Genomic DNA, 23,195 nt, shown 5'->3' with positions numbered 1-23,195 from the left:
TTCCAGCTATTTCTGAAGACTCTTTTAAGGAAAGCAAATAATTTACATTTTCACCACATTAAACTGAAAGAATTATCTATGTATTATCAAAAAGACATAATAAAACTTCTATTGTGTTAAGTTTGCATTAACTGTCATGTTATGACTGGTGTGGTCGTATAGTGAATAGAAATGTTTATTTGAAGAGTTTTCTTTAACATGCAAACAAAGTAAACCATAAAGAAGTCAATCAAAGCACAGTTTCTTGTAGTTTTGAAGGGAAAATATGAAAAGACTGATGTGTCATTCAAGACATTATGACTAGAGTGCTAATTCCACAGATGAAATTCATGCAAAACATCCATATGTAGTATGAAAATAGCCTAAAATCCAGTTATTTGCCAATGTGTAGAAATCTACCAGATACATTATATTTTATTAGGAACAAATATCTTTAATCTATTATTTTAAAAATGCACTGAAATAAAATAGTAACAAAACAAGCACACTGTGAAGTTACATTAGGACTTTCAAACACATATCTATTAATATGAAAAACTAAAATTATTTCATGGTTTGCTTATGAAAGAGTTAACATCCAACACAAAGTTGGAATGTTGTTACCTAGCCAATCTAGAGAACTTTATGAATTAAAATTGCTAATTATAAAGCTCTTTAAACATACATTCTTTCTACAAAAAATAGTTAAGAAATTGGTGACCAACACAAGATATTCACCGCAGTTAGCTCTCACAGTTCAAAGATCAACAAGATGGTGTCTAGAGAAAGTTCTGTTCTTAAAGTTCCAGTAATGGTTGAAAATAGGTTATCTTAAAAATTGGGGGTCATGAAAAGGCAATTCAATACAGTGATTTCACCTCCCCAAACTTTATCAGAGACTATTTATTTGAACCAGTTTTTTTTTTTTTTCTGTTAAGAAATTTGACAGCAACTTGAATTGAAATTTCATTAAAATTACTTACAATTTCATTCAGGTTGTAAGTCCACTTGATGTTTAGCAAAGTAATCTTTCAAAAGGGGTGACTGATGCAAACAAATAAAGGTCAAGGACATTGATCTATAAAGTTAGATGTTGCTACCATTCAAGCATCGTTCTTGAAATAATTCAGCAAAATTGCTAGCGATGGCATTTCTGGGTTTCGGAAAAATTTTAATCTCTGGCTTGCTTTAGAAACACAGGCATAATTTCAAATTAGCTTTTCGTTACTTTGCAAACTTCGTTTTTTTGTTAAGTTGAATACTTAAACTTGTACCATTTTTATTTGTTTAAAAAAAGAGTGGGTACGGGAGTTTTATGGTCTGTTTTGGAAGAACACACAGTCTCCGTGATCAGTGTGGTTAGTCTGTCTTGTCTTTAAAGAATCTACAGTTTGCTTCAAAAATAACTGTGAGAATAAATGTGAATTCTTACTGACATTAAGATATTGAACAGCATAAGGGAGACTCCCTTGAAACACACTGTGTATCTTAACTAGCTGTTGTTTTTTAAGGAAACCATTAGCGTTTAGATAAGTAGATTCATGAATTAATAAAAATAATTATAGTCATTCATCTGGTAATGGACATATTTATTCTACTGTATTTCAAAGTAAATGAGAGCCTTAACACTTCCTTTAAACTGTCTCCGCAATATGTTAATTTTATAGCAACAATCTGTTTTTAGTAAAAGTAAACTAAATAAATAATTTATATAAACTATATTCCTAAAATAACATATTAGTATGTTTTAGTGAATATATGCTTTCTCATTTCCTTCTGCTTGGATATAGGATATATAGTGTTTCAAAATGAAAATACAATACACATAGCCAGAAACAAAACAAAAACAAGTCTGCAAAAACAGTTTATTTATAATAGATCAACATTTTTGACATGAAAGGTAGCCACTTTCAATTTCTCAGGAATGCCTAGAATCCAACAGTTTCTGAAAGACTAATTTTAACAATTATTTCACTATAGGTAAAAGAAATAATTTCAGAATGAACTTTTTAAATGGCTTTGTCTAGGGCAACTTATTTTATAAGCCTGAATGTGTGGTAAGCTAACTTTCCCAGGAAGAGAATGTAATCCAACTATGTTCCAAATGTATTAAACCAGTTTATACAACAAACATGGGAATCACCTATGTGCATCAACTGTGCTCAAACGAGAATTCTCTTTATCAAAATATTCATTTTTTCAAAAAGGCCTCACATTAACCCCTCAAACCAATCATCCCCCTTCTATGGCCAGTACCAGTCTTCTCTACTTCAAGTTGCATTACTTTATAGACAACTCTCAAATTCCAGTGGAATTGTACACTGACTTAAGACTCTGTGTAATATATATCAAACACAAGAATAGTCACTGACTTTAAGGGACAAGGTGTTAACTAACCAATAATAATTTAGCTAATGTCATTTTTAGTTTAGAGGGAAAAAAAGCAGCCCCCAAATGTCCTTAACTTTTCGGTACTTCTTTGTAACACACAGAATGAAAAGATAATCTCTGAAATTAAAATCGTTAGAAAATATCTTAAATAAAATATTTTACATAAATAAGTGTTAAATTTCAAATTCAAACCATGTTTTCCTGTGTATTTAAATTTGGGAAAGAATTTCACAATTATCAGCTCTTCTTACTTACATTTATTTTTGAATATTTAAATCTATTACACATCAGTTTGTAAAATTCACCTTGGTTATCACTCCCCGTGTTACCGTGCGGTCTTTCCTCAGGTAAGTCCATTATATGCATGTAAATGCTGGGGAGGTTTGAATAGCACTTAAAGAATATTCATGAGAGCTCTGAAATGTGGAAAGTTTCATTATTATCTACTTACTGTAGGATTTGTAACTCAAATTCATCACAGCATTATAAAACACCGTGTGAATGGAATGCATACAATTCCTACGGACACACAAACTGAAGTCCAAAAGGCACAGAGTAATGCTGGTGGCTCTTTCTAGTCAGTTACGAAACAATAAAAAGTCTGTATTATTCTTTCATAATTTAAATACTTAAGTAATCTCCACTTTTATTACTTTATAACAGTGACTTCAAATTTACATTATTTTAAGTACCATTGTAATAGCTTAGTGTATAATACAGATATTTGCTAATATCCCATCCAAAAATTAAAAAAAAAACCTCTTCACTATATATATATATATATATATATATATATATATATATATATATATATATAAATTATTCTGAAAGACGAGAACACAGAAGAGGGACTTGGTACAGACTATAAACTCAATTTTCTATCACCACAGTTATAACTCCAAAATTAACAGATATACAGCAATAATCAAAAGCAGTGCAAATATCTTTGGAGGTTAGGATAAAATTATAATGCAAGAACATAAAACAAGGAAATAAAAAAGGCAAGTACTTCAAGTACAAGGAACCAGTCTGCTTGAGGTCCATCTTAGTGTTTACTGGGGGCTTCCTTCCTGCTTTTACTTCTTTCTCTGAAACACATTGGCCAACATGGCACCTGATGTTGTCAACTGGCCCATTTTGTTCAAAAACTTGGTCTTTGTATCTTCACTCACTAAGCTTGCAGCAATTGACATTGAGCTAGGAAAGAAATTTTAAAATTCAAGTAAAGCAATTAAAAAACTAGAATATCCATTTTTTTCAGTTCTTCAGCAGTATAATAGTAGTAAATACATTCTGAACTGGTAGCACGAAAGGGAAACTAAAATTGACAGGCGTTTTTATGCACCCTACTAGGTCAGGAGCTTTCATGTTCATGGTTGATGAAGGAAGCAGTAACGGTGGAGAGGTTAGGAGCAAGTATGGAGTGAGACTGAATCCTGGCTCTGTCATTTACCAGCTGTGTGACCCTAGGCAAGTTATTTATCTCATCTGTAATGTAATCCTCATCTGTAAAATGGAGATAATTCTATTACCTACCTCATAGGTCTATTAAGAATTATATAAGCGTACAGTGCTTATTAGCAGTGTCAGGAATGTAATAGCATGCTGTAAGTGTTAGTAGTTATTCTTCTTCTTATCAGCATCACTGCATTTAATTATAGCAACCCTGGAAGATAGATATTATCCCTATTTTCACAAAAGAGTAAATTAAATCACAGTAAGGTTTTATACTGTGCTGGTAACAACTCTGTGACGTTATTACTTATTTGGGCGTTGAGAGGGGGGAGAATGTCCTCAATTGCATTAGTTGCATTAGTTTCAATCAACAATTTAAACTCCATTTCTTCTTTCTTTTTGACCAACCTCCTGTATAGGTTAAACAATCTAAAAAACTACTAAAGATTGCTAATTTACCATACGACCAAACAGAATACTGATCAAGTACAATTTTCAGTGATCAACAATAAACCCACTTTACTGGCCTGTGGCTTTGGCCAAGATGCTTTAGATCACTCTGATTCAATTTCCTCAACTGAAAAATGCAGACTGCAATTACTATTGCAAAATATCCTGAGGACTGAAGAAGAGAGTATGTTTGAACATGTCAAGGGCAGTGGGTGCGAGGTGCAGAGGCTCAACGGATGTCCACTGAAACTACAGACGAAGTTACGGGCTGCCAGCAAGAATTGCTGGTTTTCTGTAGTCCTTAAAGGCGTGCACTGTGCGTTAGTAAGTTAAATGCCAGTCCACGACTCCCGTCCTGAAAATCTCTAGTTCCCACACCTCTTCTGCTATTACGTCAACCTGGCCTCTTCCTTGTCTCTACTTCTCGCCTGCTGCCTTTTCTCTTCCCACAAAGTAAACCTCCGTCAGGCTCAACATTTGGTTCCTGTTTCTTCAGTTACAAAACTTACTCCTGAAGTTTCCAACATCATCTCCATTAGGAGTTTGGGAAAAGTCCCATAACACTATTGTTTGTTAGAGAAGCTAACATCAAGCTTTTTTTCACCCCCTAACTTTAGAAATGACCCGCCATTTTTATTTCCTTGTTAGTGGTTTTACCATTTTCCTCTCTTCCCAACAGTGAATATAATGGCTCCCTCTCTTCTATTTAAAACCAATCATCAAATACTCTGATTTTACTCAATGAAACATCTATCATTTATTTTTATTCCCATTGACGATACCTTCCAAATGAATTATTACAATAGTCTTAGATCTGGTCTCCTTGCACGATCAGATTAACTTCTGAAATAATCAGTTCATCATATCCTACCCATTCTCAAACACCTTCAATGGCTAATTACTACCTAACAAGATAAAGTATGCTTGGCATTCAAGAAACATAGCAATCTAAATCTTGTGTGTATGTGTTTTTACCAACCATTACTGTTCAATCTCTAGACCCCCTTGAGTCAAGTTTGCTGAGTTTAATGTTCAGAACATTCTTAACTTATCTCTTTCTTTCTATCTGGTGTCTAGACATCCTTAAGGTCCCAGTTCAAGTCCTATCTTTTCTCTGATGCCTTTCTTTAATGTTTACAGTGCTGTTTCCTCTCTGTAGAACAATACTGTAAGCCGAAAGGTAAGTATGATTTTAGTTTGCATTGAGAAAAACAGGATACACAGGTCAGATAATACTTGAAGTACTATCGAGTTTTAGTGATATTCTAAGAGGAGGGCAACAATGATGTTAAAGAGTCTGAGATGTTCACTATGGAGAAGAGAAAATTTAGAAGACAGACACTAACGTTATGTGTGCCAAATTAGATATAAATATATATTTGCATAGCTTTACTGATATACATCACAATCACCTGGAGAACTATTTGAAAACCCAGATGCCTTGGCCTAACCCGTTATTCTGATTCTTTCCATATGGTAGAAAGGACCCAGGTATCTATTTTACACAAAGCTTTCCAACAAAGAACAATTGCATTGCAGCATTTTTTCCTGAAGAGAAAGTTTACATTTTTATCCTTTTTACAAAGGGGTCTGTAATGCTTCCCCACCCCTCTACCAGATGATGAAACATATTTTAGAGAGTAAATGTTTTAGAGAGACTTTAACTCAGGGTATTTTTTTGTAAAAGAATAGAGTTGTTAAAAATGAAACAGGCTGCCTTGTAAGGTAATATTGTCTTTTTTCTGTGAAATCTCAGATCTTTCCTTTGCAACTCAAATCAAAGCAGTTGCCATTTTTGTTGATTTTGAATCTGTAGAACCCAACCCCTTAAATGCCTGGCTTCTTTTTTTTTTTCACTTTAAAAAAATTTTTAAGTAATCTCTACATCCAACGTGGGGCTTGAACTCACGACCCCGAGATCAAGAGTCTCCACCAACTGAGCCAGCTAGGTGCCTCCTGGCTTATCTTCTTCAAAACTATATCCTAGAATTTTTTTTTTTTTTCTCTCTCTCCATACCATTCCATCTGGTAAATTAATGTCAAAAGGACTTGGGAAGTCATCTTGAAAAGGCTTGTAATGGCCAAAGATGGGATAATTTTGATGGGCATCAAAAGATAGTAAGTACGATGCATTTAATTACATCAAATATTTGAAAATACATGTGTTTATGATACTTGAACAAAACAGTCACCATTAGAGGGTGAATCAATTCATTATCTTAGAAAACTGGTGAGTAAAGAGAAAGAACTGAACATTTACCTTGACTTTACTATAAAAAACTCTATCACTGGGTAACTGTAGTACATATAGGGGAAGGTTTTCTTTCCTGAAGTATTCTAACTCACCAATGAAGAGTGAATGATAGAATTAGATATTTTAGTAATTCACTATTACTAAACAGTAATGTATCTACTTTAGTATTACATTTACATACTAATGTACATTAGTATTTAGTAACAGTGAATTACTAAAACATCTTATTCTAATGTATTTAGTAATGGTTAATGAATTAGTGGAGCTAGGCATTGATCATTAACAGATGCTACTATCACCAAAAAAAGAGAGAAGTAGACATTGTCTCTCTCGTGAAGAAAACACACCTCCTCCTATGAAGCAGTCATGCAAAACAAAGAAACATGCCCTGAATCTGATGAAGTCTCTGGATCCAGAACCAACAACCAAATTTACAGGAAATACAGAGGAACATGTTAAAACAACACGAGGGAAATGCAATCAACCAAATTCAGACTGTGGGACCTGTACAGAACAAAGACTCAGTTTCTTTAATAAGTAAGTTATATGAAGTTATATGAAGAAAAAAATGAGATAGAAGGGGAACCTATGGATTAAAAGAGACTTAAAAGACATGTCAACTAATTGCAACGCATGGAACTCTGGATTCTGACTCAAAGAAACAGACTGTACGGAAAAAAACAAACAACAAATCACTAACAACATGTACAAAACAATTAGAAATTTGAACACAGGCTACATAGCTGATAATAATATTAATAAGTTGTTATTTTGGCGTGAAAATGACATTATGTTTTAAAAAAATAGCATTTATCTTTAAGAGCTACATACCAGAATATAGGAGGGGCATGGATGAAATAAAATAGGAGTTGACAATTATTGAAGCTGAGTGCTGAGTACATGGGAATTCACTCTGTTATTTATTTTGTATTTATTCAAAATTACCTAAAATACAAATCTAAAAAAATAATACGGAAGATTTGAATAATAGGGAAAAATAATGATTATAAAAATAAACTTTTTCTTTTTAGGAGTCATATAACTGAAACAATCTTGGGAAGTTACAAAGACGTGTTTTTCTCTTTCTTAAATTTTTTTTTAATGTTTTTTTTAAATTTATTTTTGAGACAGAGAGACAGAGCATGAGCAGGGGAGGGGTAGAGAGAGAGGGAGACACAGAATCTGAAGCAGGCTCCAGGCTCTGAGTTGTCAGCACAGAGCCCGACGCGGGGCTTGAACCACGAACTGTGAAATCATGACCTGAGCCGAGGTCAGACACTTAACCGACTGAGCCACCCAGGTGCCCCTATTTTTTTCTCTTTCTTAATTCCTGTATGCTAATTAATGAAATTTCATTTAGAATATATTTTCACACATAATTTTTAGTTTTGTCCCCAAACTTTACATTTTAAACAAGGCACCAAATAATCTTAATACTTAATGTATGACAATTGAACAGAAGTGCTTGCTTAGGTAGTTAGTTTTATGGATTTTGTGTTCAGAATTGAAACCTATTTTTACTGTTTTCACTTTCCAAGGTTACAGTTGTAGAACAGTTCCTACCATCCCAGGAGGCTACAGAAAGGGTTCTTACATGCAGTATGAGGTAAAAAGCTCTAAGCATACATATGTGGGGAGGAGGTTGGAGGTGTGGAGGGGTAAGTGTGTGCATGGGTACCTAGCCTGATAGGTATTCCTTATTCCTGCTAGTTAGTTTTATAAAGGAAAAGCCTTTGAGCTTTTTATGCCTAACAGAGTCTATTTATGATTAACTGCTCAAGGTTATGTCAAAAGGTAAGAGTACACACGGTCGATTTGTAAATTACTTCCTCTCCTGAATGCCCAACTTTACTCTTTCACATCCATGCTTGTAGTTTAGCTTCAATGAATCTGAATTCTGGTTAGTTTGGTTGGGAGCACGTGAATAGAACATTCACAAGTTTATAGTCCTTTATGCAGTCAATCAAGTTATGCCTTACAACTCCAGTCACAAATTTCCACAAAACTATTTTGACCAGTGATTCCCAAATCCAGCTACCTACCACAATGTCTTTGGAAGCTTTTAAATATACAGATCCCTAGGCTGAATCAGACTGTTGAGAGGACGGCACAGAGCATGGAGTAGAGACCTAAAATTGAAATTCCCCAGATAATTCTGATGCAGGTGGTTTATAAATCAGCATTTGATAACTGCTGATGTAAATACTTTTCTTACCTTCCAAATAAATGACTACAAAGTAACACAAAATAAAATACCATACCCATTTGTAGAAAATTTAGATAGAGAAATTAAGGTTAATATGAAGCCTTAAAAAAAGAATTCATGTCTTACCCTTGAGGCTCTTGGACGGTCTTGTTCTCTACTTTTTGTTCACATTCCTTTATCATGGAACTTAAAATAACCTGATTTCAAAAAAAAGGACTTTAGTAAAATACAATTTACAATAGTGAAATGCTATTGTTTAATCTAGAGTTCTTTAATTTAATTTTTAATAGTCCCATAAACTATGACTATTTAAAAATGTAAGGTTTTGGCAGTTATTCCGTTAAAGGAATTCACATTAGATTGCTATGGTAGGTACAGAAATAGCTTTAAAAGACCTCAATCATATAATCTTCACTAACCTTCCTTCTGAATCTGGTATCAATTCTCCCTTAGCTTTCCCTACCATCTAATGTTAAAAGTAAAATTTGTATATGTCTAGACATTTAAAAAATTTTTTTTTTCAACGTTTTTTATTTTATTTTTGGGACAGAGAGAAACAGAGCATGAACGGGGGAGGGGCAGAGAGAGAGGGAGATACAGCATCGGAAACAGGCTCCAAGCTCCGAGCCATCAGCCCAGAGCCTGACGCGGGGCTCGAACTCATGGACCGCGAGATCGTGACCTGGCTGAAGTCGGACGCCCAGCCGACTGCGCCACCCAGGCGCCCCTAGACATTTAACATATACACATACCATGGTTACACATTATTTTCCCAGGAAAAGCTGTTCTGTCCCATGCCCCCTTGTTTTCTCCAGGTTGCAAACAGCAAGATGCTCTGTTTTAATGTCTAAAACAGAGACCAGGTATAGGTCTGTGGCTACTAAAATATAGATGGGAATATAACGGGCATCTAAGAGTTAACATCATGTTTGCACGGAGACTGAATGAATGATGGAAAGGGTGGCGGGACCTAAGCTGCTCCTCCAATCGCTGGCAACCTCACCAGAAACTGAATGGTCTTGAATATTCTTGGCCCGCGTTTGGGTATGGAGGTCACTAAACAACCAGTATTTACTGTCACCTACTATGTGCCAGGAACTTTTTTAGATATACAGAATGCACAAATAAGACAGACAACATTCCCTCCTTACGGAGAGCTTATGTTCTTGACAATAAATACAAAAAATTGGTAAGTTATATAATATATTAGAAGGTGATAGGGCTTTGAAAAGAGTATTGAGTTAAAATATGGGGAGCCAGGGGTCAAGACACAGAGTGTTCCAATTTACACGGACGTGTCCCCAGCAGGCTTCATGGAGATGACATGTAAGGAAAAGCCTGGGGGAGAGGAAGGAGCAAGTGTTTTATACACTGGGAAGAGGCTAAGCAAAGGCTCCATCTAAGGGAGAGTATGTCCATCATGTTCTAAACAAGGAGACCAGAGTGGTGGGTGCAGAGTGAGCAGGCGAGAGGGTAGAAGATGAGAAGTGAAGTGGGGGGGGGGGGGGGGAGAGATCTTACAGTGCTTTGCAGATTATAGTGAGGACTTTGGTTATTAAATGAGGCTTCTGTCACATGCATGTTAGATCTAGATTCATCCTTCTTTGAATCTTGTCTGGTTTTCCACTCTGATCTCACAGATTATAGATTTTGCTTGTTTGTTTTAAAAGTTTATTTATTTTGAGAGGGAGTATGTGCACATGTGAGTGGGAGAGGGGCAGCGAGAGAGAGAGGGAGGGAGAGAGGGAGAGGGAGAGAGAGGGGGAGAGAGAGAGGGGGAGAGAGAGAGAGAGAGAGAGAGAGAGAGAGAGAGAGAGAGAATTCCAAGCAGTTTCCGTGCTGTTAGTGCAGAGCCGGATGTGGGGCTCGATCTCACGAACTGTGAGATCGTGACTTGAGCTGAAATCCAGAGTTGGACGGTTAACTGACTGAGCTACAGAGGTGCCCTTTAGATTTTGTTTGTTTAGCTGGGTTTTCCTTTATTATTATTATTATCATCCCCCTAAAAAGGGGGAGTTTTTTGTACTTTTTCTTCTGCTCCCTGCATTGTCTGTTTCCTCCAGTATTCTCTTTCTTGCATGTATGTTTTCATCTCCATCTTTCATGTGAGAGGTTTCTCAAATGGCTGGTGATCTTGGGATGTCCACTAAAGACTAGGGCACTAAAATGCTGATTAGAATCTCTTCATGCATGAGTAACTTCACTTTAAGGTGAACTGGGCAAAAACCAAACTTCTATCTTTTTCCCCCTGGGGGTATAAACCTAGCTGCCAGCATTCTTGGATCCAAGAAGGTGAAAGGTAATGAGGTTTCAATCACTATGCCTTCACTTAATTTCCCTCTTCTCATCATAGCCCTCACTCATTCCTGCTCTCAGCTATGTGGGATAGCCTAAGTTTAGAAAATAAAGCTCTAGTCTTCTACCAAGGTTGGAAAGGGAATCTGGGAGACTGATACCTCCTCAACTTGATAAATGGTATCTATAAAACACACCAAGCAAAGGAGAAATAGATAATTCCCAATCATAACTTTAATATGTGTTTTAACTGCTAACAGAAGATCACAAAAAACCTGATAAAAACATAGGAGAATTAAATGTTATTAAACAAAACTCAGGGATCAATAAGTAATAGAAATGAGAATTTACTTTGAACGATAATGAAGACACAATGTAGCAAATGCACAGGTGGTATCTCAAGGGATACACTTAGTCTTAAGTTCAGGTATCAGAAAAGAAAAGTTTAAAAATAAATAATCTAAGCTTCCTCTGTAAAAATCTGGAAAAATAGAAAAAAAATCAAACCTACCATGGTAATGGGAAGATAAACAAGCTGAAAATGCAGAATAGGAAATAAATGATAAACAGGGTTTTGGAGGAAACAAGAAGAAAAACAGAATAAAAGAGTTTTGAGGAAATTGAGACAGAAAACAGAAACTTTCCTTCTAAGAAAGTTAATGGTCTGAGATAAAAATTGTATAGCATTTTACAGATCAGAAAGCATTCCGTTTACCTTAGCTCATTAGATTCTGAGTATATTCAGTGAAGGAAAGTATGTTATCCCTACTATACAGAATTAAACAGAGGATCAAAGATGATAAAGGGGTTTCTCAAGATCTCCCGACCAGTAAATAAAAATCCATAAGATGACACTACACTATATTTCAAATGTTAAAATATAAAATATTAAAATTTAAAAGCACAGCATATCATACTCATGCCTCACACAAAGAAGAATGCAAGTCTGAAGAGGAGACAGGAAAACATAGGAACATGGCTCGGATAATCAGTGGCTTCATCATCATGGGAGCTCACCTCGTGCTCCGGAGAAAGATGTTCCATGTCAGTCCGTAAACATCTGAGACCAGGTAAAAAGTGATTAACCATTAAATCCTCTGAAATGACTTGAGACCAGGGAGTTAAGGGAATTAAAAACAAACAAACTGGTATGTCCAACAGAACAAGAGAATAATAACAATGATGCCTCAGGCATGCAGATCACTTGGAGCAAACAGGCTTCCCTCAAGCATGATTCTCATTTGTTGAGTTAGTTACTTATCAAGAGTCAACTGTGTTAATTCCCACAAATCCTTTACGTCAGTGGTATGGATTATTGTAACATTACATAATTTAATTACATGTTATATAAACACATGAAATGAGTGTAAACAGTAAATCATGTAATTTAATTGGATATTTAAATGAGCGTGAAATGAAAATTAATGTTTCCATGACAACTAAGTCGAAAAGTTTAGAAAAAAACGGTAAAGGCCAATTGCTTAAAATGTGGCTGTTTAATTATGGATGTATGAAACAAGTGTAAAAGGTTAGGAAAAATATAAAAATCTGAAAAAGGTCTACACCCAGTATCAGAAATGTTTCCAGATCCTCTTTAAAGAAACATAAACTGAAAATCACAATTACATTATGGATGTGTTTTATTTAAGAAAGATACTTTACTCAGCAGACTTACACAAAAGAAATGCCTCAGTCCTACATCAAAAGATTGGTAAAGAAAATATGTATATTAAGTTAAAATAAGTTATATACACTATTTCCTTGATGTCCTGCTTTAACCATCCTATTAAACGGACCTGCTATTGGTCCTAATTGAATTGGGTAAGAGAACTTTTGTTGTAATAATATAAATTTAGTATTAGTTACGGTTCCTGGTCACTTTTGAGTTTTATTGATTATTCTGACATTCAAAGGGATCAAGAAAAAGGGTGCATTTCTCATGAAAACAACTCACTGTTTATTAACATCACATTCTCACCTCATCATAGTTGTTGGCCATTTAAAAATAGTTATTTAATGTTATACCATATTAAGGTGAAATGCCAATAAATGAGTTCCCTTATAAAGATGGGTTAATTAGGGGTGCCTGGATTGGTGGAGTGTCTGACTCTTGATTCTGGCTCAGGTCATGATCTCGGGGTTGTGGGATCAAGCCCCACGTTGGGCTCCGTGCTCTGCATGGAGCCCGCTTAAGATTCTCCCTCCCTCCCTTCCTCCCTCCCTCTATCTCCCCCTGCCCTTCTCCCCAGCTCACACTCTCTTTCTAAAAGAGAAAAAAAAAAAGTTTACCAGTCTTTTTTGGAAAAAAAAAATAATGAATTTTATTAATATATAACTTTTACCTTAAAAATACAGTTATGATCTAAATAAACTTAAAAAAATAGTTATGAGTAAAAGCTGTTTGTAAACAAGCCTCCTATAACAAGTGACTTATAAGTACTAAAAATATAGATGACATTTGGTTGAACCAATTCCTGTAGTCATAGAGAGGGCTACAACATAATGGCTACATAGTTTTGTTTTCTAGATATGGGGAAAATACCACCAAAATGTAACTGTGAGTGACCTTTCAACTGGCAGTCAAGAGTCTGATCTAGAGAAATATGGATACCGATTGAGAAGCTGAAGATGGCCTTATTTGTTGGTAATGGGTTAAGTCTCCCCCCTCTCTTTCTACTTACTGTTTGGTTCTACCCTTTCCCTGTAGAATCACACAATCTTTGTTAGAGTTCATTTCATTCTATCTGATATTAGGAATCAACTCTACCTCATCTGTGAGTGATGGCCACAAAGTCTCTAAGTGCTAACACTGATAGGACATTCGTAGTTTCGTAAGAGGTTCAATCCATTTTTAATAGCTAAATTAGAAAGTTTTTCTTATAAATAAAATCAGACTCTCTGTAACCTTCTTGTGTTAGCTCTACACCTGAGTTACACAGTGTGCTTAACCCTTCTTCTATATAACCTTTAAAATAATATTTAAAAAAATAATTTTTGAATCACCTTTTCATCCCCAAGCCATCTCTTCTCCAGCTTAAACATTTCTAAATTCCTTTGATTTTTTTTTAAACATAATTTCTTCACTTATTACTATACCTAATGTTAAACACTATAGTTTTTCCATGTCCTTATTAAAATATGATGTTGAGAGGAATACTCTTGTGTTCTATCAGGTTAGAATGCAGTGGAACAGCAGAACAGATTTGGATCACAGGACAATGTGATTTTATTGTGGCCACGCCACTCTGTTGACACAAGTTATGACTCATTCAGAACTAACACATTTAGTATTCAAACAGGGTCTATTGTTAAGACGTTCTTCCCCTTACTATATTGGTGTAAAGACTTTATTATATTATTCTATATTGTGTACATACCTAAACACACAATAATATTCTTTCTATACAGATTCTATTCTCTTTAGAAACCACTGCCTTGCCCACTTGGAATAAGTGGTTTTATACAGCTAGAATTTTTGATCTTTTGACTTTTCAGTTTCCCTTGAGGCATACTCCTTAAGGAACTCTCTGCCATAGATTATACATCACTTTTTGCTTAAGTTTTTAAACATCTACTTTCACAAAGTCTAGGGAAGGCACAAACATAGCGATATTTTCTTTCTTTGACATGCCATTATTACTTTCTTGAAAGGGTATTGTCACTTCTCCATTAGTAAAGACTGGTTCCTTACTAATTCGGAATATCACTTCCTCTTTTTGCTTCCTCTATTTTCTCTAAGTAGAAAATGCCAACGAGATAAATCAAGAATAATAGCAAGTTCTCCTTTTAGTGGAAATAAACTTATAGAAGATACATGGATAGTTGAAGTACAAAATTACCAAAATACAGTGTCTCTGCCACTTTATAATTTGCGTTATAAAAAACATGGCTTATGTCATCCACAGGAAGAGGTAATTTATATTAATTGATTCCTAAAAATAAAATGCTCTCAACTATGCACTGAACTTAAAGCTTTAACATTTCCAAAAGGACAAATAGCTCCTCAACAGATAGCTCTAGGTTTCTACTTTCCCTGCTTGATTTATTCAAAACAAAATCTCCCATTGGGAACATTCCAGTCAAGAATCCAGTGCCAATGAACTGGTATATACCAAAATAGCCATCAGTGGTATTTTGGAACATGTCTACCTTATTTAAAATTACCTGTTCACTTTACTTCCTACTTCAAACTGGTATATAACAATATGGAACCATAAATATCAATGCAACTCTTTCTGTGTCCTCCAGGAACCTCTCTCTACTGTCATTTTTCCTGTTAGAATTCTCTGATTATGTTGTCTAGCATTAGCTTCTATAGTTCTGTTTGAGTAGTCAGCCTTTCAATCCTTTTTCAATCTCTTATTTCCTCTTTTTTGACCTCGCCTGCCTTTTCATGGGAGAACACAGAAGCTGGAGCTCACTCTGCTCATCTTGATCTCTGCTTCCTTCTTGGTTTTATTTTACTAGCCCTGGGACAGTAAAGAGAGCACGTAACAGGACAGCTAAAGTTCTTTTTCTAGTCACAGTTTTGCTTTTAACTATAAAAAAAATAGAAGTCACTAATGTCTTTAAGCTTTAGTTTAATTGTTTATAAAATGTAGTAGTTGACATGAGTTAGATGATCTTAGAGCTTTCCTTCAGTTTAAAAAAACATTTTTTAAAAAAAAACATTTATTTATTATTGAGAGACAGAGAGAGACAGAGCATGAGCAGGGGAGGGACAAAGAGGAGGAGACACAGAATCTGAAGCAGGCTCCAGGCTTTGAGCTGTTGGCACAGAGCCTGACGTGGGTCTCAAACTCACAAACCTCGAGATCATGACCTGAGCCAAAGTCGGACGCTTACAGGACTGAGCCACCCAGGTGCCCCATTTTTTTTTTTTTTTTTTTTTTTTTGAGAAAGAGAGAGTGTGAGTGGGGAGAGGGGCAGAAGGGGAGAGAACCCTAGGGTCATGACCGGAGCCGAAATCAAGAGCCAGATGCTCAACTGACTGAGCCACCCAGGTGCCCTGAGTTTTCCTTCGGTTCTACCATCACTGGAGATGATCAGCCATGTTGGCACTGTATTTTTCAATGAGTGATTTCTCGTCCCAGCATTCCACCGGACATGGATGGTTAAACCCTCACTGAAAGACCCAAATGCCAGAACACATACAAGGCTTCCTTTTGATTAACAGAAGCCTCAGCTATGATAATTTCTTGCTCAGTTACATAGCCAATTAACATAGACAAAACTTTAGTCAATGTTTTCAAAACTATAAAACATAAAAGCACAGAGGACTTAAAATGATCTTTTAAACTTATGAGAGCTAGAATAAGGAGTGGGGCGAGTCAAATCAAAATTTTAATTTTCTATAATCATTATATAAGTAAGTCGAAGAGAAAAAAATATTAGTTTCCACACTTCAACAACGGAGATTCCACCGCAAGATTGGTCATATAAATATAGATACACGTTAATAAAGCAAGGATACAACAACAGGAAAGTGCACTGTAAGCTTCAAAAAGATGGGTGGCAATATCCAGTCTTTTAGAATCCACAATTTGTAAGTTGTTCACCAAGGCTAACTTATGCAAGTGTGGTATAACAACTGAAAAAAGAAAAAGAAATTTAGATTTTTCTCTAAAATGTTGCACACACCACACTCACCTGTTGAACAAAATTTTTTTCATTTTAAAATTTATAAAATTTCATTTTAATTTCTAGATGATTTCAAAAGGTTACCCAAATCCTTTACTTGCTTTTTCATACTAGAGAGGAAAGCATGTTTTCCGGAATAACATTTGGGAGGAAGAGACCATAGCACTGGCACTATAACCTAATTATGAGGATGTATACAGGTCACTTGGCCTCACTGAAATTAAATTTCCTAATTTGAAGGATGAAAACCAAATAAACAAATGTAAACAACCTACCTCTTTGTGTTACTATTATCTTTACAAATAAGTTTTATCTTTACAAATAAAAATCAGGTATTACCATTGTTATTAAACAAAAGGTAAATACAGTATACTTATTCTTCTTCAACATCAAATTATTTCACTTCTTCATGAAACAATTCTTTTTTTTAACTTTATTTTTTATTTTTTAAAATTTACATCCAAATTAGTAAGTATATAGTGAAGCAATGATTTCAGTAGATTCCTTAATGCCCCTTCCCCATTTAGCCCATCCCCCCTCCCACAACCCCTCCAGCGACCCTCAGTTTGTTCTCCATATTTATGAGTCTCTTTTGTTTTGTCCCCCTCCCTGTTTTTATATTATTTTTGTTTCCCTTCCCTTATGTTCATCTGTTTTGTTTCTTAGAGTCCTCATACGAGTGAAGTCATATAATTTTTGTCTTTCTCTGACTAATTTCATAAAACAGTTCTTAACTTTAGTTTTCTCAAATTCTTAGCAAGACAAATGTCAAATAGCACTGGTGGTTTAGTTCAAGTCACTCAAAGCGCTCACAAGTCATCTTCTGTCTCAGTGAATAATGTGAAATTTCAAAAACATAGACAACCTACTGCTAAAATAAAAGGGATGGCCCAAGAAACAGCATCCAATTCAGTAGCAATGAGCACGTCTACTGCCCAAGATGGTGTTTTCTAAATACCAGTTCCCACGAAAACCAGGGTTCCTTGAAGAAATGGTTCCAGGGTCAGTGACTACCACAGTGTTGCTCATAAGGCCCCTTTCTAATCTCTGCTTGGCTAGGGATCCCAAAACACCCTTCATAAGCACAGACTTCTGACCAATTGTAGTGACTTCTTTCATGTTTGCACTGAGTTTGTCTATGTGAAAGCCATAATCTCTTCCTAGAAAAACCTCCTGCTTCTTCAGTAAACCAACAATATAATCACAACTTTTATACTTACGTTAGTAAATGGCAAAACCCCCCCCACAATAACTTAGAATACCAATGGCCATTTTTAGGGAATTTTGACTTGTTAAAATTAATAACAGCATACTTAAGAGGAACTCTAGAAAAAAAATTAGGAGACAAAAACTCCAAACGTTCATTGATTTCCCTGAATTCACTGAAACTCCAATTCAGTAACTGGCATGCTGAGGCCTCAACAAAATGATGGCTCTAAGAGAGTCTCTCTAGAGAATTTTTGGATTCACTTCTACCCAAATCTTTAGAAGGTTCCTTGAACTTCTTTATCTATTGACACCAAGCCTACTTATTCCTCCTGCTCCTTTTCTGACCACCTATATAAGCAATCCTTTCCTTAATGTTTTTCTCAGGAACTCAATAACCATACTGCACAATCACCCCTTAGAACTGGTTAACTAGAAAACAAATTTATAGAAGTTACTTTAAACTCTAGAGCCAACTAAAGGCTATCACTAAAGATACTCCTAAATCTCAAAAGATAGAGAAAAATTTACTATAAGAACAGTTCATTATATACATATTATCCTAGCTACTACCTCTGTAGCAATTAATTTACTTAATTGATAACCTCTCAGAAGGAAATTAGTGGTTAAAGATTTAATAACCAAGATATGCATAATTCTACAACTGACCTTCAGTGGGCAAGGAAAATAGGAAATGGACAACTTAAAGCCATTTCAGAAGCCTTTTTCTTAAGGACAGATTGGACACAGTCTAAACTACAGACGAAGTAGAGATAAATCAATAGGAGACTTTATAAAAATAGATTTCAATGAACTTTCAAAAAATATTTGGGGTAGATTCAACAGCCAAAGTAAAAGGACTCTTATCCTCTATTTTTGTAAATGGGCTCAAAACTGAAATAGAGAACTTCTAAAAAAACTAACTTGAAATGTAAAATTGCCATGTTAGAAAATCTCCAGCATATGACTGAACATTTTCAGAGAGCCTTATAAAGTAAAAAAGCTGAAAACAAACAACAACAAAATGACTGCATTGTGTTCCAGATTAAACCAATGGCCCCTGAAATAAAATCAAGACCCAAAGGTCCTGTGATAATTAAGAGTTGGGAAAGAAAAAGGCCACTGGGTCAACCAATGTCCTCTATTCTCTAAAAAACAGAATGACAAATATCCAAAATGCCACTCCAAGGAAGATATTACAACCCAACAGTTCTCTGTCCTTCCTCTAAACTCCTAAAAGCAATTGTCCATAAATACAGATAGATAACAGTATGACATCCTTGTCAATATGGGTTCTACTTTACCATTAGCCTTATTAATATAGGACATTAAATTCCTCAGGATAAAGTTTTAAAGTAAACTTTATTACACCTATTTTATTATAGGTTTATTACACCTATTCAAACAGTGGAAACGTCTATCCTCAATCTTTTCCCAAGCCAACCTTTGTTATTTGGGGACCATTATGAAAAGAAAATGTCTTTCTTCTCTGTGATGCATAAACCTTTCCTTTGAACACACACGAAAAGGTTAGATCCCGTTCTAGAGGGTTATTAACTCGACAACATGGCACACACCAAAGACTCATTGCCTATTTAGCCAATTCCTTGATCCAAGAGCCAGGACTTAGTCTCTCCACTTCAGAGCAATGACATCCTCAACAAAGCCGGTCAAAGTACCTACAGAGTTTTTACTAGGTTCACCTGTAAATTTGAGATTACCGTATGTGGAACTATCCCTATTGCTAACTAAAATACCAACACTTTCCTGTTAACTAATTGTGAAATATTGCTATTTTCTCCTCATGTTATCAACATTATTACCCATTAAAAAATAATCTCGTGATTGCGTTTCTGTAGTTCAGTAAGGGTCATGCCCTCCACAGACCTTTTGGACACTGCCGTCCAAATCCTAACAACGTTTTTTGTATATTAAAAATATCATGCTGGATATGCAACAACTAGACCATGGGAAAATCCAATTTTGTACTAGAAACCAAAATGACTCAAGAAGCCAAACTTGGGGTCCTCTCTAGAGCATGTCAAATTGCTAAAAATTAAAGGACTAAAGTACAGCAGGGATAACTGACAAGCTTTTGGAGTAATAATTACTGGATGATTTGATGCCACTAAAGGAAATTACTGTCATAAAGGCTGAGGCCCACAGTAAAAGAGGTATTATAGAAACTAGAGAAAATGCTTTAGCAGATAATCATGCAGATCATTTAGTAGATCAAAAAGCTATGCAATAAAACAAAATCATTTATCATAGCTGAATGGCATAGTAAGTGCAAGAAAAGCACATTTTTCATAAGAACATGTCTAGAAACACATAAAAATTTCCTTAAAAATGAGAGTTAAATAATAAGCTCTGAATATAACTCAGCACAGTATTTTGAAATTCAGTTATTTAAAAATGTTTTAAAAATGACTTCAAAGTGTTTATGAGGTACTTTTCATATGTGTTACAACAATCGGTGTATCGTATAAAACCCATCCATTAATAAATAGTATTACTGATCAGTTCACAATAATCAGCTTGGTTCACTTTTACCTTTCAGTATACAGAAGATAAAGTGTACGAGAGTTTTACTATAGGACAAATCCTGAGAGGAGCTTCTGGTTTTGATCTTACGTTACAAGTCAGGAAAAAAAAAGGGTAAAAAATGCAACTTACACTCATCTCGGAACCTTGGTTCTGCATTAGGCCCAACTCTACCAAATGTTTTAATGATCTCTGTATGCAAAGAATACTGGTCTTGGTACTGAGGATCTTCCAGAAAAGAAGCCAACTGCATTTTCACTCTTTCCAGCAACTTAAAATTAGATATTTTACAGTTATTTCAAAGAATTTTAAAAACTGAGTAGAGTTGTTAAAGAGAAAGATACATATTAAACATGGCTTTCAGCATGGGTTCAAATGATTTATATCAACATGACAGTAGAAGCCTGGAATTAAACAACACATTTTTATTTATGCTTGCTAATTCTTCTTTCTTTATTTTTTTGAAAATACAAACATTCCCTTAAAACCTACAGAAACAAAAGACCCCCACAGTATTTAGAGAAAAACAATATTTATAGTGATTTTGTACCTAAATTTTAATTCTCAAAACCAATCACAGTAGGTTACCCAATTATTCACCTTCTGAAAGCAATGAGTCATTAATGACTTATATCTTACTCACATTTCCCTAAAAGACATTTTTATTTTAGGATTTAAGAATATGTTGAAATTCTGCCAAGACTGCAAGCTTTGCAGAATGATATTTTTTAATGTTGCTTCACCAGTGAAATACATAAGGGAAAAATGGAAAACTTCCCCCCTCCCACCCCATAAGTAACAAAGTTGTTTAATTTTTATTATTAGAAAATCTGTATGACAAAGGAATTTCATAAAATAGTGTTTCTTTTTTGGGGGGTAAAATGTGTATTTCCATTTCAGTGGCCATGTAATATGTCCACAGATGACTTATCTTCTAATCTGTAGGGGTTCTCGTTTGTATAAAAACATGTCCAATTTGATAACAAAGAATGAAATTCTGATACTAATTTTGAGAAGTGTCTTAGAGTTAATGTTGCAGATAGAAACTAACACCCGTGAAACTAAATCACAAGTTTCTAAATCAAAATACACTCTCAGAAAGACCTTGATGATCTCCTGCAGTGGACATGACAGAGAGTGGTCACAGTGATGTGCACTACAACAAGAGGATACCGGCCCACTAGACTTGCACATCACTGATCACAGTTACGAGAACAGAGGTGCCCTCTAGCCTCCATTTGTAAAACTGAGATAGGTTTGTGGTCCTAAAGCTATCAGTCAAATTGCCTTCAAATCTGGGTAAACTGGCAATCAGGAATTTACGTAAGACTATCCAGAAGTCTATTGGATAATGGAAGGCTTTGGAACTAGATGTGGTTTCAAGGATTACCCAAGACTGCAATACTCAGCTAGGCTTAAAAGAGAACATCTAGGAGTTGGCTTGCACTTAATTCTCTAATTGAGAAGATAGACTAGAGATTTCCTTAGGATATGAAAATACACTTTGGATAAGGCTATCATGTTTTCAAATCCTGAGATATTCCTCTGGCCCACAACCAACTAAGAGATATAAAAAAAGTTATAATACTCCCTTCCCCCTACCACTGGGTGCATGGATGATAATGTATCATCACCTCAACAGTACATAGATAATAAATTTCAATCATTTCCTACCTCTCTTTGAATAACCGTTTCCATAATAGTGCCAAAGGCCGGAATTGTGGCAATCCGGACAGAGCTGTTAGAATTAAAAAAGAAAGAAACTGAAACTTTCTTTGAGATGAAAAGCTGATTATTAAAATGTGTATCACAGTTAAGTATAAGGTAAATATACTGTATTAGTCTCTAGCAATGACAAATTAAATTAAAAAAAAGCAGACCAAGAAGAATGCTCAAAAAGACAGACAGGATAACTTAAGGTCGCAGTCTGTGGAACTCACAATTCAGGATCACTGGACAAGGTAACAAGGGCCGGAGCAACCCGCTTGTCAACTAACGCTTCACTCATGCCTCGAAGAGTCAGCTGTAAACCAGTCAACATGCAATAAAAAATGGTTTGGTAAACTGGAATGAGAACTGGGTTAGCTGTGACTGAGGATGGGCAGGCAGACTCATTGGTCTTTCTTGGTTTAGTCACCCACACGAGACATTAAAATGTTAAGCCTTTGGTTCATGCCACTATACTTACTGGTAACAACATGTTAGTGAGATTAGCAGAGCATCCTTTCTCGGCTTGGAAGAAATAGTCCATCAGCATATTTTAAGTTTAGGAAATGTTTACTGAGAATACTATTAATGTATTCTTTTCGATACATGGCCTCCAAATGTGAAGGTTGACTTAAAAAAAAAAAGATACATGAACAGTATAATAAAGTTTAAAATCAAGTGAACATAATCCAATATTATTATTTTGAAGAGATAAATCTATTCTTTAATGAATTGAAAAGCTGATGGTTATTTCTTGATAGGCACATTTTGAAAGGGATGCTGAATGTAAAAGGCAGGGATGACACTTACATTTCAGGGTCACTGGAGAGAGTAATGAGAGCAGGAACAACCCTCTGAGCTACCAGAGTTTCATTCACCCCCTTCACCAACAGCTGATTGGTCAGCGCAGGGGGTATTCACAGGTGATGCATGGAAAGAGCAAACACAGTGCCATGGGAAGAAGAAAGGAACGACCAAGAGAAAGAGAGAAAACACAAAAGCAAAACCAAAATTAGAAGCTAAGCAAATACTGCTACTAGAGTGCTTTAATAAAGGGAGAGAATGCTT

At 35.3% G+C, this 23,195-nt stretch overlaps 1 protein-coding gene across 9 annotated transcripts in view; it reads right to left on the bottom strand.

Annotated features, from left to right (window-relative positions):
* Window positions 1-23,195, bottom strand: part of RELCH (RAB11 binding and LisH domain, coiled-coil and HEAT repeat containing) — a 115,661-nt gene that overhangs the window by 2,504 nt on the left and 89,962 nt on the right. For 5 of the 9 annotated variants that reach the window (XM_025931081.2, XM_086683146.1, XM_025931082.2 and 2 more), the window contains 7 exons: window positions 22,938-23,020; window positions 22,095-22,158; window positions 20,553-20,691; window positions 16,504-16,620; window positions 12,048-12,136; window positions 8,862-8,932; window positions 1,833-3,567 (listed from right to left, as the gene is read on the bottom strand). In XM_025931081.2, coding sequence (XP_025786866.2) covers window positions 3,447-3,567; window positions 8,862-8,932; window positions 12,048-12,136; window positions 16,504-16,620; window positions 20,553-20,691; window positions 22,095-22,158; window positions 22,938-23,020 — 684 coding nt within the window. In that variant the 3' untranslated portion in view covers window positions 1,833-3,446. Of the gene's footprint in view, window positions 1-1,832; window positions 3,568-8,861; window positions 8,933-12,047; window positions 12,137-16,503; window positions 16,621-20,552; window positions 20,692-22,094; window positions 22,159-22,360; window positions 22,444-22,937; window positions 23,021-23,195 lie in introns of those variants that run through there. The other 4 variants (XM_086683145.1, XM_025931083.2, XM_086683147.1 and 1 more) reach the window with 3 other exon arrangements.

This window comes from Puma concolor, chromosome D3 (assembly GCF_028749965.1).
Source record: "Puma concolor isolate L17-30 chromosome D3, mPumCon1.1.hap2, whole genome shotgun sequence".
Taxonomy (NCBI): domain Eukaryota; kingdom Metazoa; phylum Chordata; class Mammalia; order Carnivora; family Felidae; genus Puma; species Puma concolor.
Note: the sequence above shows the minus strand (reverse complement) of the source record. Positions and strands in the feature narration are given on the sequence as shown.